Here is a 20112-nt window from a genome sequence, read left to right as displayed (position 1 = left end):
TAGATGCTGTAATTCGAAGACGTTATGATTCGTAGACGCTGTGTTTCGTAGACGCTGTGATTCATAGACGGTTTGGTTTGTAGACACTGTGATTCGTAGACGTTGTTATTCGTAGACGCTGTGATTCATAGACGGTTTGGTTCGTAGACGCTGTAATTCATAGACGGTTTGGTTCGTAGACGCTGTGATTCGTAGACGGTTTGGTTCGTAGACACTGTGATTCGTAGACGCTGTAATTCATAGACGGTTTGGTTCGTAGACGCTGTGATTCATAGACGGTTTGGTTCGTAGACACTGTGATTCGTAGACGTTGTGGTTCGTAGACACTGTGATTCGTAGACGTTGTTATTCGTAGACGCTGTAATTCATAGACGGTTTGGTTCGTAGACGCTGTGGTTCGTAGACGCTGTGATTCATAGACGGTTTGGTTCGTAGACACTGTGGTTCGTAGACGCTGTGATTCATAGACGGTTTGGTTCGTAGACGCTGTAATTCATAGACGGTTTGGTTCGTAGACACTGTGATTCGTAGACGGTTTGGTTTGTAGACACTGTGATTCGTAGACGTTGTTATTCGTAGACGCTGTAATTCATAGACGGTTTGGTTCGTAGACGCTGTAATTCATAGACGGTTTGGTTCGTAGACGCTGTAATTCATAGACGGTTTGGTTCGTAGACGCTGTGATTCATAGACGGTTTGGTTCGTAGACACTGTGATTCGTAGACGGTTTGGTTCGTAGACACTGTGATTCGTAGACGTTGTTATTCGTAGACGCTGTGATTCATAGACGGTTTGGTTCGTAGACGCTGTAATTCATAGACGGTTTGGTTCGTAGACGCTGTGATTCATAGACGGTTTGGTTCGTAGACACTGTGATTCGTAGACGTTGTTATTCGTAGACGCTGTAATTCATAGACGCTGTAATTCATAGACGCTGTGATTCGACTCAATGTCACTTTATCAGAAATTTAGCATGATAATATCATGTTTTTGCATATAAATTATATATTTATGTTGCCATTGTTATATACTATACTGTTACATTGATATCTGCAAGGGTTTCACCCATTGCAGATCTTTCGGGAAAATTTCTTTTTTTTTTTACGAAAATATCACGACATAAAATGATAAGTCTAAATTTTCAAAGCACCTCATTGTAGACGTTTTCTGCATAATTTTAAATTCATCAATTTTGACATCTGTGAAGAATTTATCCTGTTCTAACTGCAATTTCTCATACATCATTTACGTGTAAATTATTCAGCAAATAAAGCTCCATTTACGACATTCTACTATATCATATGTCTGTCCCATGTACTTAATACATCAAGTATTTGTAGACGGAGTGAGAATATTAAATATCATTAATCATTTATGGGTGAAAAATGAAGAATAATCTTAAGGTTACGTGAAGAATAATGTTCAATGAAATGTTATTTGCTAAACTCTTTTGAGGTCTTTATAATTTATGGTATTTAGAATGTATGTGCAACTACATATTTTTGAAAAAGTCTTTTAAAGCCCTAAAAAAATATTAAAGAAGATTTTTCAAATGTTTTTTTATTAAATCATCATTATTTCGTGGTAAAGCGTTAAATGAAATAACTAAATTTGTGTTTTATGGAAAGCTGTACGTTTTGTTTAACAATTAAATGGGAAAGAGTTTTTAATGTAATGGAATAAAGTTCAAAACAGTATTAAAGATCAAATACCAGATCTAACTTTCTACAATTATCTTTAGAGATCAGTCATTAAAAGTATTCTTTATGCCATGTTCCTTTTTTGTATACTAGATTAAATTTAAAATAGAAGTTATAATTTACACTTCTAAAATTAATGTAAAGAAAATATTGTTTAGAATGCAAATAGATATAGGAATGATTTCTCGAAGAATTTTATTACATTGTCAAGGCAATATCAGCATGGACGTCTCTACATTTCCATACCGTATAGTGTACCATTGGTATGATATGTTTTTTCGTTTTGTTTTGTTTTTTGTTATGTTTTTTGTAAAAATGCCATAAAAATGGAACATACATATATCTCAAATATAGATTAATGTATACAATATAATGTTACACTATTCTGGAAATAGACTGCAACAGGACGAACGATTGACATCACGGAGTACATATAACGCTATGCCCGGGGATCGAATTCACAACCCCGCCGTCCGTAGACCTTCACCCTCACTGCTGAACTAAGCTGGTGGACTGTACTTGTAGAAGGTACATTCATGAATTCATGCGTAGTTCCGTTACAATCCAAGCTTATGTTTTCATGAGACAGACAGATCTATGTCTAAACTGAAATGAAAATGAATACAGACCCGATATTGGCTTTTAGTAATATATCCCTGGTATTAAGTTATAGTAATATATATCTGTATGTATTCAAACAAATATAGTCGGTTCAAAAGCACCTTGAGTGCTTACGTTGTATTGATACTAAAAATAAAATTTATCATATCTTATCTTTAACAGTGATCTTAAGACTGTTTTACATATAGCTCTCGCCTTTGCTTTCTGAACGGCTTTGTTTCTTTCGCTAGAACAAAATCCACGAACTATTGCAAACAAAGACTCCTATTAGTATTTTTATCACGGAACTGATTCGCTTAGGTATAAGTCAATGCGATACCACAACAGAAAACAGGAATTACGTGCCTGTGGCAAAAGATACAACATGTTCGGACGAAAATGATCTAACTTGCTGTGGTAAAATATTTCATTGGTTTTTGCAGGAGCGATGACCTATCTTTTATGTTATTCTCAAAACTGACGTTGGGATGGCGTGCGGTGGGTGGGGTCGGGGTGTGTGTGGGGGCGGGGGGGGGGGGGGGTAGAGGAGGAGAAGTTAGTAATGGATCCTGATCAATTAACGCTACTGATATAATGACAAATTAACAGGTAGAGATTCCACTCAATATGCACAAATATTGATAAGACATTTTCACCCAAAAACCCATTGATTTATCGCTTTTATAATTTGATTTATACATGCAATACCGTTACCTAATTCCACAAAAGCGTAAAACTTTAAAATTTTATATTCAAATCTTTATTACGCAGTAAACAATTCCCCTTTGGGAAAAGTTCACGATTTTCGTCAAAGGCTTGTTCAAGAGTAGAACATCATATCACAAGTGCGGAATTTAAATATCACAAATTTTTTCCATCCTACAGATTTTCTATTCAATAACTGACCGCTGTCAAGAATGCTTCAACACACAAGAAGACTGAACAGTAAATTGATTTTATGTTCAAATCATTTAACAAGTGATAGTCGCGAGAAATTTTATTGAAAGTTTCCGGGAATTGTAGGAATGGATTTGATATAATAAAAAAAATCAAGATAAATGATAAAAAATTCCATGGTTAATTGCTGCTGTTGCCGCATTCATTTCTACGGGGAGGGGCAAGATGAAATTTCTAGCATCTTTGTGAATTTCGTAAGCCAGGCAAGAATGTAATAAATCAATTAAATTAAAAAAAAATATCAGTCGACTGTCGATTCTTGGCTACTGGAAATGTACCTTTTGGCGACATGACTTATATGATTCTGATATAACTTCCTCACGTAATAGATATTCATACGCTGTAATTGCCATTAGATTAGAACACCATGTCTCATGTTTATTAGCATATTTGAGCTGCGCCATGAGAAAACCAACATAGTGCATTTGCGGCCAGCAGAGATCCAGACCAGCCTGTGCATCAGCGCAGTCTGGTCAGGATCCATGCTGTTCGCTTTCAAAGCCTTTTGCAATTAGAGAAACTGTTAGCAAAGATGCGCAGTCTGGTCTTGATTCATGTTGGTCGCTAATGCACTATGTTGGTTTTCTCATGGCGCGGTTAATTTATCATTAAGATTCAGCAGAGTTTGGTCGCGAAACATTATTGTTCATTCATATCTAAACTGCATATTTAAAATTAAATGCTATGTTAATGACTATTTTCAAGTGACCAGTTAGTACTTATGGTTAGTCTAAAACATCTGAGCATGTGGCTATCAGTAGAGATTTACCAGAGTACTGCATATAACTGAATGAAATTATGTTGTAAAAAAACTTCGCGATAATAGACATAACAAACAAACAACTATGCAACGCCACTTTATCATTCATATATATGAATTATACAGATACGAATGTACGCATATATGAAAATGTAGTTTACGGAACAAATAATGAAAACAAATATGAATGGATCACAGTCAACCGTTAGATAAGTCCCATGTTGACTCATATGGAGAAGCTTTCACTTCTTATGACGTCAAACTGACTATTTTTCGATTACTGAAATAATCTCGTGAAAAAGTGTTTCAGTTCGTAAGCACTGATCCTAACACCAAGTAAATCCAAGGATTTGTACAACTGTTCAAACTTGCTAAAAGCAGGATAATTGTGTACGCAGCACCTGAAACGACAAAGAGAGAGGCTTTATATCAGACTTTAATGAAGCGTTCAAACAAATATTAACACAGCTTCATCCCATTTATAAGTTCCGATCACACAGAACACGTGCTTAAGTTTTACAAAAAGGACCTTTTCTGAAGCGGTAGTTTCAAGGAAAGAAAATTGCAAACTTATTCGCCATCAATTTATGTCGTAACCAAATTTTCGTACTGCTATGAAAAACTAGAGCTATCACTAAAAGTGATGAATGTACCCCCGCATGCACTGACACAGTACATTGCAATTTGACGCAGACAAGATTGCATAATTATGTGGACTGTATGTATATAGACTGAATGTATACAGTATAGTAACAAAAAACAAAGTCCCATAACTATGCAGAATATTTATCTAAAAGAATGTAACAAAGCACCCAAAGCACAACAGGGTTGGTACGATCACTTGTGTGAAGTTTCATTAAATTGTGTGTAAGGGTTTGGTTTGATTAGGCACGCACAAGAATTTCATATGCAGACTGTATTACATAGTATGTTAACAAGAAACAAAGTCCCATAACTCTGCAATTTTTGTCGCTGAAAGAACCTAACATGCCCCATGCACAACTACTGTTGTTACTGATCACTTGTGGGAAGTTTCATTAAATTGTGTCAAGGGATGTGGAAGAGATGGGCACACAAGATTGTGTCTATGTATATAGTATAGTAACAAAAAAACAAAGTCCCATAACTCTGCAAATTTTTTTTCTGAAAGAACCTAACATGCCCCATCACAACAAATGTTGTTAATGATCACTTGTGTGAAGTTTCAAATTTAAAATTTTGTCAAGGGGATGAGGAAAGATGGGCGCACAAGATTGTGTCTATGTATATAGTATATAACAAAAAAACAAAGTCCCATAACTCTGCAAATTTTTTTTCTAAAAGAACCTAACATGCCCCATGCACAACTACTGTTGGTACTGATCACTTGTGTGAAAATTTCATTAAAAATTGTGTCAAGGGATGAGGAGAGATGGTGTACACAAGATTGTGTCATGTATATAGTATAGTAACAAAAAAACAAAATCCCATAACTCTGCAAATTTTTTTCTAAAAGAACCTAACATGCCCCATGCACAACTACTGTTGGTACTGATCACTTGTGTGAAGTTTTTATTAAATTGTGTCAAGGGGGTGAGGAGAGATGGGGCGCACAAGATTGTGTCTATGTATATAGTATAGTAACAAAAAAAAACAAAGTCCCATAACTCTGCAAATATTTTTTCTAAAAGAACCTAACATGCCCCATGCACAACTTCTGTTGGTACTGATCACTTGTGTGAAGTTTCATTAAATTGTGTCAAGGGGATAAGGAGAGATGGTGCGCACAAAATTGGGTCTACGGACAGACGGACAGACAGACAGACAGACAGACAGACAACCTGAAACCAGTATACCCCCCCCCCCCTCTTACAACTTTGTTGTCGGGGGGTACAAAAAAGAACTAGGAGAAACGTGAACTACTGAAATGTATCAGAAGATTTCCCTGTGCTCAGTTCAAACTCAGTGTAGCGATGGTCTGTTAGTTAAAGTATCGACCCCTCAAAACAGGGCTTGTTGTTTCGAGACCAACTTTTTTAACGACCATCCTTCTCATCTGACACCAGGACTGGCTTTATCAGGAAGCGGACTCGACAATTGTTCAAATTAGCATGAAGCTTTCATAACAATTGAGATACAAATTAGCATAAACTAAATTAGCATAACCTAAACTCACAATGCTAAGTTCGCTACACTCTTCGGTATAATTATACAACAGTCTTTGTTACAGCTTTTGTTTGATAGGAACGCCGAAAAGTTACATTTAATTTCAAAGCAATTTTTCACTTATTAACGTTTCTTCAAAATCGTTTCAGACAGTTATATCAGATGTGAGATAAAACAAATTAAAGAGAACGATCTATTTGCGTGTAGTTTTATAACTTAGGGAAATATTTTAATGGATGTTTTGACAATTCCAGAAACGCTCGATCTGTGAAATTTCTTACATTTTTTTGTCAATAATATCTTCTAATCTGCTATCTGTTCTACTTTAAATAAGAAATAAATTGTGACTCTGAATTGTTTTGGAATAGATACATGTTTGTGCTCAATACAAAGTGACTTAAACACAAACATGTATTTCATACCAAAATAACAATTGCTTTACTAAATGAAATGATTTCTATATCATCTTTAAAAAAGTATGTATTTCCTTCCAAATTATTAGACATGCTGCCGTTTAAGAAGACAGGTTACGTGTTTCTGCACACGACAAAAAAGCTTTACCTCGAATAGCATACAGAATTAAACAAAATAAGTTGTAGGACATAAGAAGATGCTAGACAATCTCGTAAGTAGTGTATAAATTTCAAATTAGTCATAATCTTAAATTGGCATAATTTATCGATATTTATTTTTTTTTTTCGTATCTCAATTGATAATCTAACTGAGCAACGAAAATACAGTGTAAACTGCCAATCATTATCTTAGACATTATGTAAATATTAACAGAACGTTATAATCGTAGACTATTTTCCGTTAGCACCACGAAAAGGTAAATATTGGTAATATGTTGATGGTACAAATATTTCGTTGAAAGGATATTTGCCTAAGTCCTTAATTCTTTCTACCTGTCTTTTATAGCTTCAATTTCTTCACATTCTGTACATGACCTGTTACGTCACGAAAGGGAAACACAAGGTCATACTGCAATGTTCTCTGAGCTATTTATTTGATTGTTTTGGGTTTAACGTCATTTTTCAAAAGTATTTCAGTTATTTAACGGTGGGCAGTTAACCTAACCAGTGGTTCGGGATTCTGTACCAGTACACACCTATTTTCCGCCCACTTCCGCACATGAATCGGAGGTGGAGGACGAATGATTTTAGACACAATGTCTTTTACTAAATCGTCACGGAGAACATACGCTCCGCCCAGGGATCCATCTAGCAACCCTGCGATCCGTAGGTCTGTGCTCTCTCAACTGAGCTAAGTGGGCGGGCTCTCTGAGCTACGGTAAACAGTACATGCATTTAATAAATGCAGAAACAATGCTTTCTGAGACGATACATACTCCTGATTCAGATTTATTTTAGCAATAATGATATCGTTTGTTCTTAAATGGAGATGTATAATGCATTTTGGTAGATATTTGTCAGATTCTGTCTATGTTTTATTCTGAACTTGTCCTATAGTTTCGTACACATACCGAGTAGTAATGCTTTTTTCTTGGCTATTCCATCACACTTTACATCAATTATGTGTGAGAAAAGTTAAAATATAGCATTAATCGGACTCAAAGATGAAACTAGTATTGTCTATCCGATGAAAATGTGTTGCGATCATTTTATTGTTAAGGACGCACTGTCTATGGTAATTTTACATCAACGCTGGGTTTGTTATACAGAACGTGTAAGCGACAGAACATATTTTTATTGTATGAAAAGCTACATTAAAAGGCTGCTAACTGTTGTATTTATAAGCAATAACAATCAATAAAAATAATTTTAAAACGTTGATAAAATTCTTATAGACATTCAAAATTGAATCCAAATGATATGTAACACATTCTTGGCAGCTTCGTTTCAAGACCAACAACATTTGGGGGAATAAAATGCGTTTGATTATATCTAACTTGAAATAAAAGGTATTAAGTGTAACTCTGTGATGTTTTATTGCCAAGTTCATAAAACGGAAATCTAATCCTTTTAATTATTTCGATATCCATTTAATACACAATTTTAATTAGGTATAAGCTACACATATGACCTTTCAATTTTGTATTAAATCACATAAGTCCCAAAGAAGGAAATATTCCGTTTTACAAAATAAATGATAATTTTGATCAATTCTAATAATTTTTACTGCGATTCCATTATAAAAATTGAAACTTAGAAGTAGTTATAGAAAACTATGTACTCAAAATACTATTTCTTTCCACAGAATAGCGGCGTTCCATCATGCATTGTCCACATTTTTGGGAACAAAGGAAGGATAATTTCACTTCTAAGAAATATTGTGTGCACAAAACACCTCTTACTTACCATTGAATGGCGCCGTTTCATCATACACTGCCCACATTTGCGCAACAAAGAATGGAGACCAGCACAAATTGTAACAGAAAATTACAGTTAGCGTGAGTTTTATCGTTCTCAGTTTTGCTCTGGTAATTCCACTTGAACTTTTACGTCTGTTTGCTAGTTTCGTAATATCCGTTTTTCCTGGAATCTGGGTGGAAATCTGTCTTGTTTCCGTGCTGAAAATACCGCCCGATAAATTCAAATGTTCTGACTTCCGGTATTTAGTGCGGACTTTATTTTTGTCATCCAAGCGCCTATTAGAACGCAGACGTTTTGATATTGATGATATCCTTTCGCCAACTTTGTTACTTTTCCATACTGCTAAACATATGTTTCCATAGCAAAATATCAAAATTAAAGTTGGAATAATGTAAACAAGGATTGTAAATGCTGTTATATAGAATGTCAAAGTCCATTCGGGTTGAAATGTGGCCCAGCAGTCATAAATACCATACGGAGTCAGCCTGTATGAAAATATGAAAATTTGTGGAATGCTGAACAATAATGAAAGCGTCCAAGCTATGACGACCATCTTCTTTACAATTTTTGAAGAGTATTTCCGGCTAACAAGTGGGTGACATATAGCTAGGTATCTGTCAATAGCTGTCATCACCAAGACATACGAAGAAGCGTAAATGGTTAATGTCTGAAAAAGAAATCAAAATATATCAATCTATTATTTTTCAGACTAAACTGCCTCCAGGATTGAACGTTTCCATATACCTACATGTAGAAATCGGTACCCGTATAGCTTGTTATTTGTGTAATTAGTGTGTAGAAGGTAACATATGTTAATACACAATTCATAATATATATGTAGGAACTATTTTGTTTTCAATAAATTTAGTAATTTCTCTGTATACATTCGTTGTTTTAAACAGTATATATTTATTTCAAAACAATACGTACATACACGCATAAATACAAGTAAACTATATATAATTCTAACACGATCCGATTCATTTTCCTATTAATTCTAACACGATCCGATTCATTTTCCTATTAAACAAAGAAGGCTGGAGACAGTGATTTATTAAACAACAATTCACTGTTCTGACGTCACAACTATTACGTCATAGCGTCAAGCGGCGTAACGGCGCGCTAGCAAAGAACCCGATTGAAAACGGGCAAATATTTAATGCATGCCGACAAGGTGTACTTTAAAGTCCTTGATAACGTGTTAGAATCGAAATAATATATCTCATTTAGTGATTTGCTCTTGAATAAATCACTGTTTGTCGTTCAGATGCGTAGCATTAAGTAGCCCGAGTGATATAATTCCTTCGCATCTGAACTCCAAGCAGTGATTTATTCAGCGACAAATCACCGATGAGATATATTATTTCTTAAGTAAAACATACATATAACTTGAAATTGGATTTCTGTAGTGCGTAACGTTTAATACTGAGTTTATCTGAAATTGAGGCGTACGTGCGTGCGTATATTTATGTATGAAGTAACATATTAAGAGATTTCCCAGCGATAAAGTCGACTGAAGAAAGGGAAATGAAAAAAGAAATGAAAACAATTTTCTTGGTTAGTGAAGGCATATAATAAAAACAAATAATAGACTGCTGCTGCTTGTTCTCGTTGTTTGTGAAAACCTCGTATTAATGCAAGCAAATCCAGTGTTACAATTCATTAGAGCGGCACAGTCATATTACAAGGAAATTCATTGATGCAAGCATCAAAGACGCCGCCAAGTGTTGTGTCTGAAGTACGTTTATTGCAATATGAGAAATCACCTAATCATTTCTTTATTAGTCTGACCGGCTACAAATTATCAACATTAGCATATGAAACAATATATGTTATAAACTGTTTAAAACATGAAGAATAAACATGATAGAAAAGTATGACCATGCAATACAAATCCTCTGCTTGCAATGACATTGACATTTCGAGTAGGTGGTCCCTTTACATACAAAATTAAAGTTATTATTTCACTAAGGCCAGCACCTGTGAAATCTTATATGCAGGAGTGTTTGTATGAAGTTTCACAGAAATGCAGTTTGTTGGAAAATGAGGTTATGTTAAAAGATAATTATTTCAAAGTTGTGGTTCACAGAAACCATTATTTTTATTATCATGTAATGTAATGAGTGTTTTCTATTCATTGATGAAGTTTCATAGACCTGTGTTACCTACATTATAGATTTCAGAATGCAGATTATACACAGCATTTTACTGTTTCTGTTGCCAAAACAACCAAAAAATTTGTCCAAGAAAAGAATGATGTAACATGAGTAATCTCTATATTGCCCCTATTCACAAGGCATGAATCTTTCTTGTATACTTCTGGAATATCATAGAATTCATTTTTTTTTTCGGATGAACGATTAACTTGAAGTCCTCGTTGAACCGTAAATAAGACAAAAGGTTAAAAATAAGTTAACAGTGGCACTTCCTTCGTTCATTTCAACATATATATGCTTATTGATTCCTTTATTTAATTTGTTAATACGTTTTACAATGAATTTTATGTAGGCAAAGTGTAATTTTCCGTATTTTTATTTTTTAATATTCTCTTCGAAGTTACTGAAATGGTATTGTAAAATACATGAATGCTCACTTGTCCGCGTTGCGGTATATCTGCGGTGTGTTCTATTAATAGAAAATAAGAAAGGTAAGTAGGTCATGCTAAGATCAGAAATTATTATAGAAAACTTGACTTACAGAGTAACCTCCCATATCAATAAATCGGATCAACATTTTGACGAAATTGTAAATAAAAAAAATCTTTTCTGCTCTACAAATAAGGAGAGGAAAGACAGATAACATTGTTTTATATCACATAATAAGTTGCATTACATGCATTTTTTATGTTTTCTTTTTGCCATTTTTTGTTTATTCACTAAAATCTATTGTGCATTATCGTTGGTCATTTTAAAAACTATTCACTGTGTTCAGTTTATCACTCCGAAACTATTCATTACCATCTTTACAGGGTCCGAAATAAAAGTGTATTCCATATACTCGACGCCGCCTCCTGGGCGGCGTCGAATAATCCATATTTATGGAACCGCAAAATTAACGGGAATACTATCGGGAATACAAAGCTAGTATTGTGTTTATAATAGAAATTCTCTGACAAAGCAAACGGTATAGTATAAGGGAACACATTCCATGACGGTTAATATACTGTGTACAGAAAATAGAAATCTGACGATGATTAGATTTTAACATTTACTTCAATGCTGTTACATAATAGAAATAACTATAATACATGAAAGCAATTAACTATTCCTGAGAAATATTTTGATCACGCAGCATGGAAATCAATTAAAAAAATTAGTCTCTTTTTTGTCTTCAGAACGAAGAACACGCTGTACACAAATTAAAAGTTTAAAAAATCTTAAATGATGCTTTTAGTTTGAAAAAAGGAAACCTCCTTCTTGAATGTATATTGTAAAATGGAAATGTTTAATTAGAAGTAATCTATCATGGTGACTTATTGTATACTTTTAATGAAACATGTTTATTGAAAATGAGTATTCTCAGCTAGTCTTGGCCACATTTGTGTGCATGTTCGTGAATAGTCCAAAGGCATATTAACGTGCTGCTAAAAACATATTATCATTCACTATCGAAATTTAAGAATTTAAATTCTCGTTTAGTGACTAATTACTAAAGGGGAAATGAAAGTGCTTTTTATTTTTCAATGCGTTATATATAGAAACAAATATAACATATACCTTAAGATGCCTTTCATCCTTGGAAAAGTTTAAAACATATTCCAACTGCATAGCTTTGAATCTCGTTAATATTTCAGATTGTAATATGCATAATTTGTTGGAGTGTACAGTCTTTCACCCTTAGAAATTGATATTCGCAATAAGCTTAAGATATTATGAATACACTGTTAATAAATTAAAATGAAAGGACAATCAGCTATTTTACTGGTAACACTATAGTTACGTTCATGTTATATCACACGAATTTGATCATTTGCTTATTGTTTCATGAAGAAATGTTCACTGTGTATATGATGTATATGAACCACATGGATCTATTACCTTCTGCTTAAATTAAAATAAAACTTGCAACTTGAAGCTTATCACCGTAACTGTGCATTTCTCATCTAAATTATTCACTACGCGGAATCACATGATCAAAATGATTTCTAAACCAAAATATATACTTATGAATAATATACGCTAATACTGAAGCTGTTTTTGGTTGTAAATTTAAAATAATGTCACGGTCTAGTTTACGGCATCTTAAGACTGTTCAAATCACGTTCACCAGCTGATTATTTAGAACTTTTCAATTAACTAAGACTTTAATTCTATTTTATTTTTTTTTTTCATTTAATTTTTATCGATTTGGAACTACATAATTAGTTAACAAAGGACAACGTTCACTTAAGCCTTACATGGCCTATGCAGTTTTGAAAATTTTCAAATTGGCTATAATTTGAAAAAACTATATATCGTTTGCTACCAGAAAGTTTATCTACTATAAGGAATTTAGTTTTTTTTATATAAACAAATTTATTAGTTTGTTCATAACATGTCACTGAATATTGCTGAAATCGGTGATTTTTGAGAAAATGTACTTTTTTCAGGTACCACATTTAGGTCACAAGGGAATGTTTGTAGTAGTGAGAACATTCAAGGACCAGAAAAATATTTTGACTATATTTGGTCCAGCATCTTCATTTTTTTTATTGTGATCGACAGCGGTGCTCATAGTGAAAACTCAGATTTGTTTAGAAAATCAGTTTAAAACTGAAGGTTTCCCATTTCCTTAATGCTAAAAGTATTTTCAGTTATGCCAGATATTTTCTTCTATTATGAATATATTGTAAAAAAAATTTTATACAGTTTGGTAAAACAATACTTCTTGATGCAAGAAAACGTGTTCTTTAGCCATTTTGTGGCAAAAGTGAAGCTTCTCCTTTCTTTAGTCGTAAGTGAGGCTATCTTGAATGTCACGTTATATCTTGTTAGGAGACATTTTCGTGTTCTTGATTTAGAGGTTATTTTGGTCATTTGATTCCCACACTGACATTGAGAATTTTATATTTCTATAAACTGCAGCCAAATATATCGTACAAAATGTATTTAGATACAACTTAAGTTTTTCAAGGTCAGTCATTTTAGTTAGAATATATGCATAAAAACACTCATTTGAAGATCATTGTGCTATGTCGTATTTCTTTTTCAAAATAACTTTCCAGCACTATTGGACTTTTGAGATGCTTTGAAAAAAAGGTATTTACAAATAAGGTAAGTACATAGATATTTTTGCTTTCTGTGTACCGTAGTTTTCCTCTTTGCTCTAGTAATTAGTCAGTCAAAGGATGCCAATTCTTAACTTTTGTTATAAGTGCTACAATCTATTTTACATCAGATTTGATTTTGTTTGACTAGGGGTAATGTATATTAGTCAGCAAGAATCTTGTTCCCTTCATAACTGGTAGCGTAGAAAACTGAGTTATTGTGCGAACCGTTTGTTATACAAATCCTATAACGGGATGCATCATACGGTAAAACGCGCGAAAACATAAATGCTTATACTTCAAGTAAAACTTTCTCCTAATATGACTTCAGATAAGATTATCGCCATATTCGAGTGCAATAGATTTTTAATTTAGTTATATAATTCGTCTTAAATTGCATATGAATATGCTGTCAGAGTTTATTTATAAGGTTATCGCCGACTTCCGATGAAGATGGAGAAAGACCCCAGCAGCCCCTGCGGGCATTATCCAAGACGCAGACGTGTATTTGGTAGGTAACTTAATTATGAATATTAATTATTGTACTTTCATTGGTATATGTATATTATTGAGAGCACTATGAATTATTAAACATTGAAAATAACAAAGAAAAAAAAAGAAAAAATATATATGAATTGACAAAATTTTGTAATTACTCCATTTTAATACGAAAGTATTTATAAAGTTGACTCTTTTTTTCAATGTAATAGCTAATTTTACATTTGCAAAATCTAATAAAAGTAAATGATCAGTTGTTAAAAGTTGGATAAATTCGTCTCTTGACCAAAATCTGAATTATCACCATAAAAGTCTTTTTAATGGTTGATTTTTTGACATAAATTTGGTAGCAAATTTATAAGTTTCAAACGAACATTTCTAGATTTATCTAAATATTCAAAATTTAGAGAGCGCTCAATATGAACTAATTCATTTTGGCATAAAATGTCTGTTACTGTGTGTTGACGTGAATTTGTGTATTTTAACTGAAATGAATGGGAATTTTACGTGTTTGTTTGGATTAAATTTCCTTGATTTACGCAACCACAGAATTCAAAAATAAAAATAAAAAAAGATAAAATAAATAGAAAAATACGCTCCCATAAAAAAATACAAAATAAGAGTTCTGATCGCTTACTTGTTATTAACTAAAACTCTTCTGTTGTCCGTAAATATGCACAAATGTCGTGTATAGCGTTCATGACGCAATACAAAAGTAGCGTTAAAAAGAGATAATGCTGTACTTTGTATCATACTCATGAAATATTAAATTGTTCTAATGTTTAATATTTTATGTATAGATCTATTACATTTTTGTTAAGGCCTAAAAATTGTTTGTTTCCGGTAACATGCTAAAAATAGGTTAGGTAGGTCGGGATTTTTTATTATTAAGTGGGACTTTTCGGAAATTTTTGTGTCAAAAATGAATACAAATAAGGGGGTTATGCCTTTAGAGCATCAGTTAGTTGATACCTAGCATCACTGACCATGTTTAAGTATAAAGACGAGCGATTTTGCAACATTCTGTTAAAAAGTTGAAATAAAAAGCTCAAAGGCCATAAAAACATTAAGGGTCGGGGCAAAATTTAGGGTAGGTCGGGATACCGGAAACAAACAAATTTCTTTACGCCTAATGTCAGTTTTGATATTCATCACATGGTGATATTCCTCATTTACCACAAGAACCAGTCAAGGTAATGTATCCTTACCTGAGTATATTTTACAAGTCTACATAAGATATCTCCACCTTTGAAAACAAATGTTACATCCCAGGCCAGCTGAGGCAGAAGGCTTCCGAAAGCGACAAAAAGATCCGCTATGCTAAGATGTAGCATAAGCAGATGCATTCGAGTGAGCGACACCCTCTTAAACAACAAGACCCCAAGCACTGTACCATTTCCGACAACAGCAAGCACAAAAATCACACTCTGAACAATTATTTCAATTTTTGCCAAGTCCTCGTCTCTGGTAAAGCCAGTTGTGCTTTTAGTTCCGTTACTTTCTACTGTTGCATTAACGAAGATTACGGTACTGTTTTCGTAAAACACGTTGTTAGTATAATTTTCCATTATATATCTGCACTACATATTTCAAGTACCAATATTTTCATTCATTACACATATGCTTATGGAAGTAAAAAATATCCGTCAATAAATCTGATAAATTTTACGTAATTTTTTATCAATATTTTAAAAATGGTAGTAAACATTTTATATTTATCTTGCCTCCGCGTCACATTTCTCGAAAATTCAACAGCACCACGGTAGGTCACGTTTTGATCGACATAACGTATTCCTATACCCTCTTTCGCATTTCCGTATTTTGTATACACTTCATACCAGCAATAAAACACATGCTCTCACTTGCGTGCGATTTACAAATATGTTACCATTTCCGCTTAGAATACAAATAAACCACTTAAAATATTGTAATTGTTTTCCGTCACCTTCCTGTTGTTCTGTTCTTCGTTTCAACCTTGCCAAAATACATATTAAAAGTTCAGGTCCTTCGTCGAACGTTGATAGCTCCAGAAATTAAGAAATAAGAACATATGCGCGCATGTACAAGAAGTATTTCCAGAAATTAAGAAACAAGAACATATGCGTGCATATACAAGAAGTACGCTACATCTAAAGAAACTGTATCAACACAAAAAATAGAAGAAAGCGTTTGAATCCAGAAGAAAGATCCATTAATATAACAATGTGCAGGAAAATATTGAGACGCAAATGATAGAGAGCGTAAGTATTGGAACTGATAGAGGAAAAATCCGTTTTGCCGCATATAAGCACGCGCTGACTGTCAAAGAATTTCGAGGCTGATTTTGATTCTTACGATACAACCATTTGCTGTTTATTTTCATTTTTATTTTCTGTTGTGAAAATTCGTGGCTATGAGAAATCTTTATAACATTAACAACAAAACTAAATGCAACACACGAAATGTAATTAATAAAATTATGATGGGGGTAAACTGATGAAATATAGAAGCGAAGGTATAACAAAGCAATTGCGTTGTCATTGATACTGACTGAGAGGTTCAAGACAACGGACACGTAATATCAATCGGCAGTTTACGTAACCTCCGTAAGCTATCACGGCATTCTCCGATTTTACGGAAAATTATGTACGCGTTGAGTTGTACATAAGATCTGAGAATTCTAATTACGAACATGTACTTGCGCGGAAATTGCCGAGTGCCATTCATTGCGAGCACATGGTCTTAACAATTTAAATACCGGTAGAATATTCACATTGAATTTCACTTATTTGTTTGAAGAGTAAGCTGAGTCATTCACTATTTACACAAGCAAGGTTGATTAAATTTCTTTTGAGCTAAACTAATCTAAATGGCCATAATTATGTCTTATATCTTATTACAGTAATTCGTTACATCATGCTTCATCCAATTTGCTAAAATATCATTTTTTGCATATTATTAAGCTTTTTTCAATAGACGACAGTTTTAAAATTTGCGCTATTCATTAACAAATTTGAAGAGTCAAACTATTTTAAGAGAAATTTCAATTTTACTTACAAGTTTACTTACAAATGTATGAAATACGGCATTATACGTTATATATTACATCATAAAACAAGAACTAGACTTGATTTACTTTCAATCAGTGTTATCAATTCATTGACGACTTACACGAAGCACTTGCTGTTTTTGCACGCCTTATGAAAATAAACGTAGATTATTGTACATAGATTTGAGGTGGATAAGACTTTCACATACGTTTTCGATTATTTCTTAACTTTATACCGGGGAAATGTCTGGAAATATTTTTAGACAGGTAGACTGTAAAATTAATTGATTATGAAAGAAATTGACAAAGTAAACGTGAAATACGTGACATTATTTCCGTAAAAAAGTAATGGCTTTGTTATGGCCTGCACGTTTTTGCAAGGAGAGCAATTATTGTTGGTACATAATTATGATTGTTTTTAATTATGACTGGCATATTTTCCATTCTAGGTTTTCCATTGACATTTAAAATCACCGAAAGAATGTTTATAAATATTAAAAGACATTAACTAATTAAACTCAAACGAGTACGAGTATGTGTCAATTTTCAAAAAGTACTACTATACAGTTTAAAAGAGTGTCCCGAGACTCATTTATTAGATAATATTATAGATTCTTTCCTTGTTATTTGGTCAAGGACTGTTAGAAAAGTAAAGCCAATATGAAATCAGCTTAGTAATGACCATGTTATTGATTAAATGTGAAATATAACTTAAACATTTTTTATCGTCTTAATTCGCAAGAGGGAACAAAAAATCAAACTTCTTTTCTTTGATATTCCCGACGTGGTTTAAAAAGAAAAAAGCTTTGAGCACATTAACTTAAAGTCAATGTGGAAAAAAACATGCTGCAAGTTCAAGCAGGAATTGGGAGTTCGTCCATAATTAAGTGAACGCAATTTTTTTTATTAGATTCACAGGTTAAACCCAACTTGATTCTGAAAATAATTATCCGTTGTAATGCCGAGATTCAGCAACCGTCATCAACAAATTCCAGGGAAACAGCCCGAAGATAATTTTTCGACCGAAGTTATCGTCTTGTTAAAAAGCTAGGTTGTGGCGCGATAAATATCATTCAGGTTATAGCGCACAATCAGGTGTTGCATTGCTCAAAGAATCTGATTGTAGTCGAAAAAATCTTGTTAAGGTAAACAAGATACTGGCGTAATAAGCATATTATAACTTTGACAAATAGTTTAGTACTACGGCGCATAGTAGATATATAGTAAGTTATAATTAATAATTATGCTTTTAGTTTAATTACTGCTTTTGCTTTTCAGTAGTATTGATTAAGGCCTCTTGCTTTATACTACATTTTCTTCGAGCTTTGAAATAAAGAAGTCATTTTCCTTAGAAATCGTTTTGTAGGTCCTATCTCAGTTTTTATTTTTCAAATTATTTCAAGGAATGTGTCCCTTGATTACAGTGTACTCCTTCCTGTAATGTATCTTGTGCCCATCTTGAATGATAAAAGTATTATGTATATTCATATTCTAACAGTCTAGAAAAATATATTCTTAAGAAGTTTAATCACAATTAATTTATTCTTGTATATTATATATCCTTCTCAAATGCGTTCATTTGATTGGTCGAAAGGTGTGCACGCGCGGGTCCGCAAAAAGCGATATTGACCCGCAAAAGTGATAATAACTCTTGTGATATCACTTTTTCTTATATGTATGAAATATGGACCAGCGTCCTCGGTCAATATCATTTTTACAGGTCCGTAAAAACACATACTGACCGAAACATATAATAAAACAATTATATAAAAGTTTAATTTAAAATTGTAAGGTAAACGCTACTTTGTTTTCTAACTTATGTTAAATTATGTCTCTAACATCAGTGATATAATTTGTTAAAGTGTACTAATTCCTTTCAGGCGAATCCAATTTCCAGTTCATTTTGATAATGCCAAGTATTTATAAATACAAATAAACATCTTCAAGTTGTTTTTCAAACATTCACCTATCCGATTATATTGATATAATTGTGTTGATAAATGATCTTAGGTGGTATTCGTAGATGTTAACCTATGATTCGTAGATATTAACCTATGATTGAGCAATAAGAGTCTGTTTCTCTTAAACAGAACACATTTAAATTAGTACCAATCACTCAATATTGAGCTTGCAGAAAGATTTTTTACGTGTGTATTTCCACGAGTGTATCGTGAATATATCAAACGGGTTGAAATTTTATCTGCTTGTCATAACAATTATGTGTATCTGCTCATCGTCCTTCGCCATATCGTGCCCAAACTGTATCTTGATAAAAAAAAATGTACGACTGACTTAATTGTTTAATGGTTATCCCGTGCAAAAATGTGGCATCTGTTTACTAAATCGTAAAAGCTTTAAAATCGGCAGATTCTCTATTGCTATTGAAATAAACCTGATATAACTAGCATAGCACATATCACTCTTTCAGATAATGTTTGATGGTCTGAAGACACTGAATATAAATATGTTGCAATTCAGGGTTAGTCTTTGGAATGTTTTCAAATTATCATAAGAGTTGAACAACAGAAGGGTTATTTGTATTAAAAATGTTCAGTATAATTAAGGAATATATTGCAGTGTTTTACGCTTTTATGGAGTGAAGTGTTATCGTATGTGAGGCGGCTTAGTGACTCAACAACGAAAGAACATACAATGTCGAAAAGTGAATAGTTACACAGATTGGCAACATTTTATCTAAACTGTGTTAAGAAGCAAGAATGTAAAAATAATCACGTCGTTTCTAGAAACCTAGAAACTCTCTACACATTCCATGGAATCATAAAATATCTTCATTCATAGTGAATGTGTTGAAAGTACTTGACACTTAAGAAAAATAAAGCGTCTTT

At 33.1% G+C, this 20112-nt stretch overlaps 1 protein-coding gene across 1 annotated transcript; it reads right to left on the bottom strand.

Annotated features, from left to right (window-relative positions):
- Positions 1 to 345: 345 nt before the first annotated feature.
- LOC123539171 (cephalotocin receptor 1-like) lies at positions 346 to 16488 on the bottom strand. The gene is made up of 3 exons (XM_053529829.1): positions 15447 to 16488; positions 8481 to 9162; positions 346 to 614 (listed from the first exon to the last, which is right to left on the bottom strand). Exons 1-3 carry the CDS (start codon positions 15804 to 15806, stop codon positions 346 to 348), a joined length of 1311 nt encoding a protein of 436 aa, XP_053385804.1. The 5' UTR covers positions 15807 to 16488.
- Between the last annotated feature and the right edge of the window lie 3624 nt (positions 16489 to 20112).

This window comes from Mercenaria mercenaria, chromosome 18 (genome assembly GCF_021730395.1).
Source record: "Mercenaria mercenaria strain notata chromosome 18, MADL_Memer_1, whole genome shotgun sequence".
Classification (NCBI taxonomy): Eukaryota; Metazoa; Mollusca; class Bivalvia; order Venerida; family Veneridae; genus Mercenaria; species Mercenaria mercenaria.
Note: the sequence above shows the minus strand (reverse complement) of the source record. Positions and strands in the feature narration are given on the sequence as shown.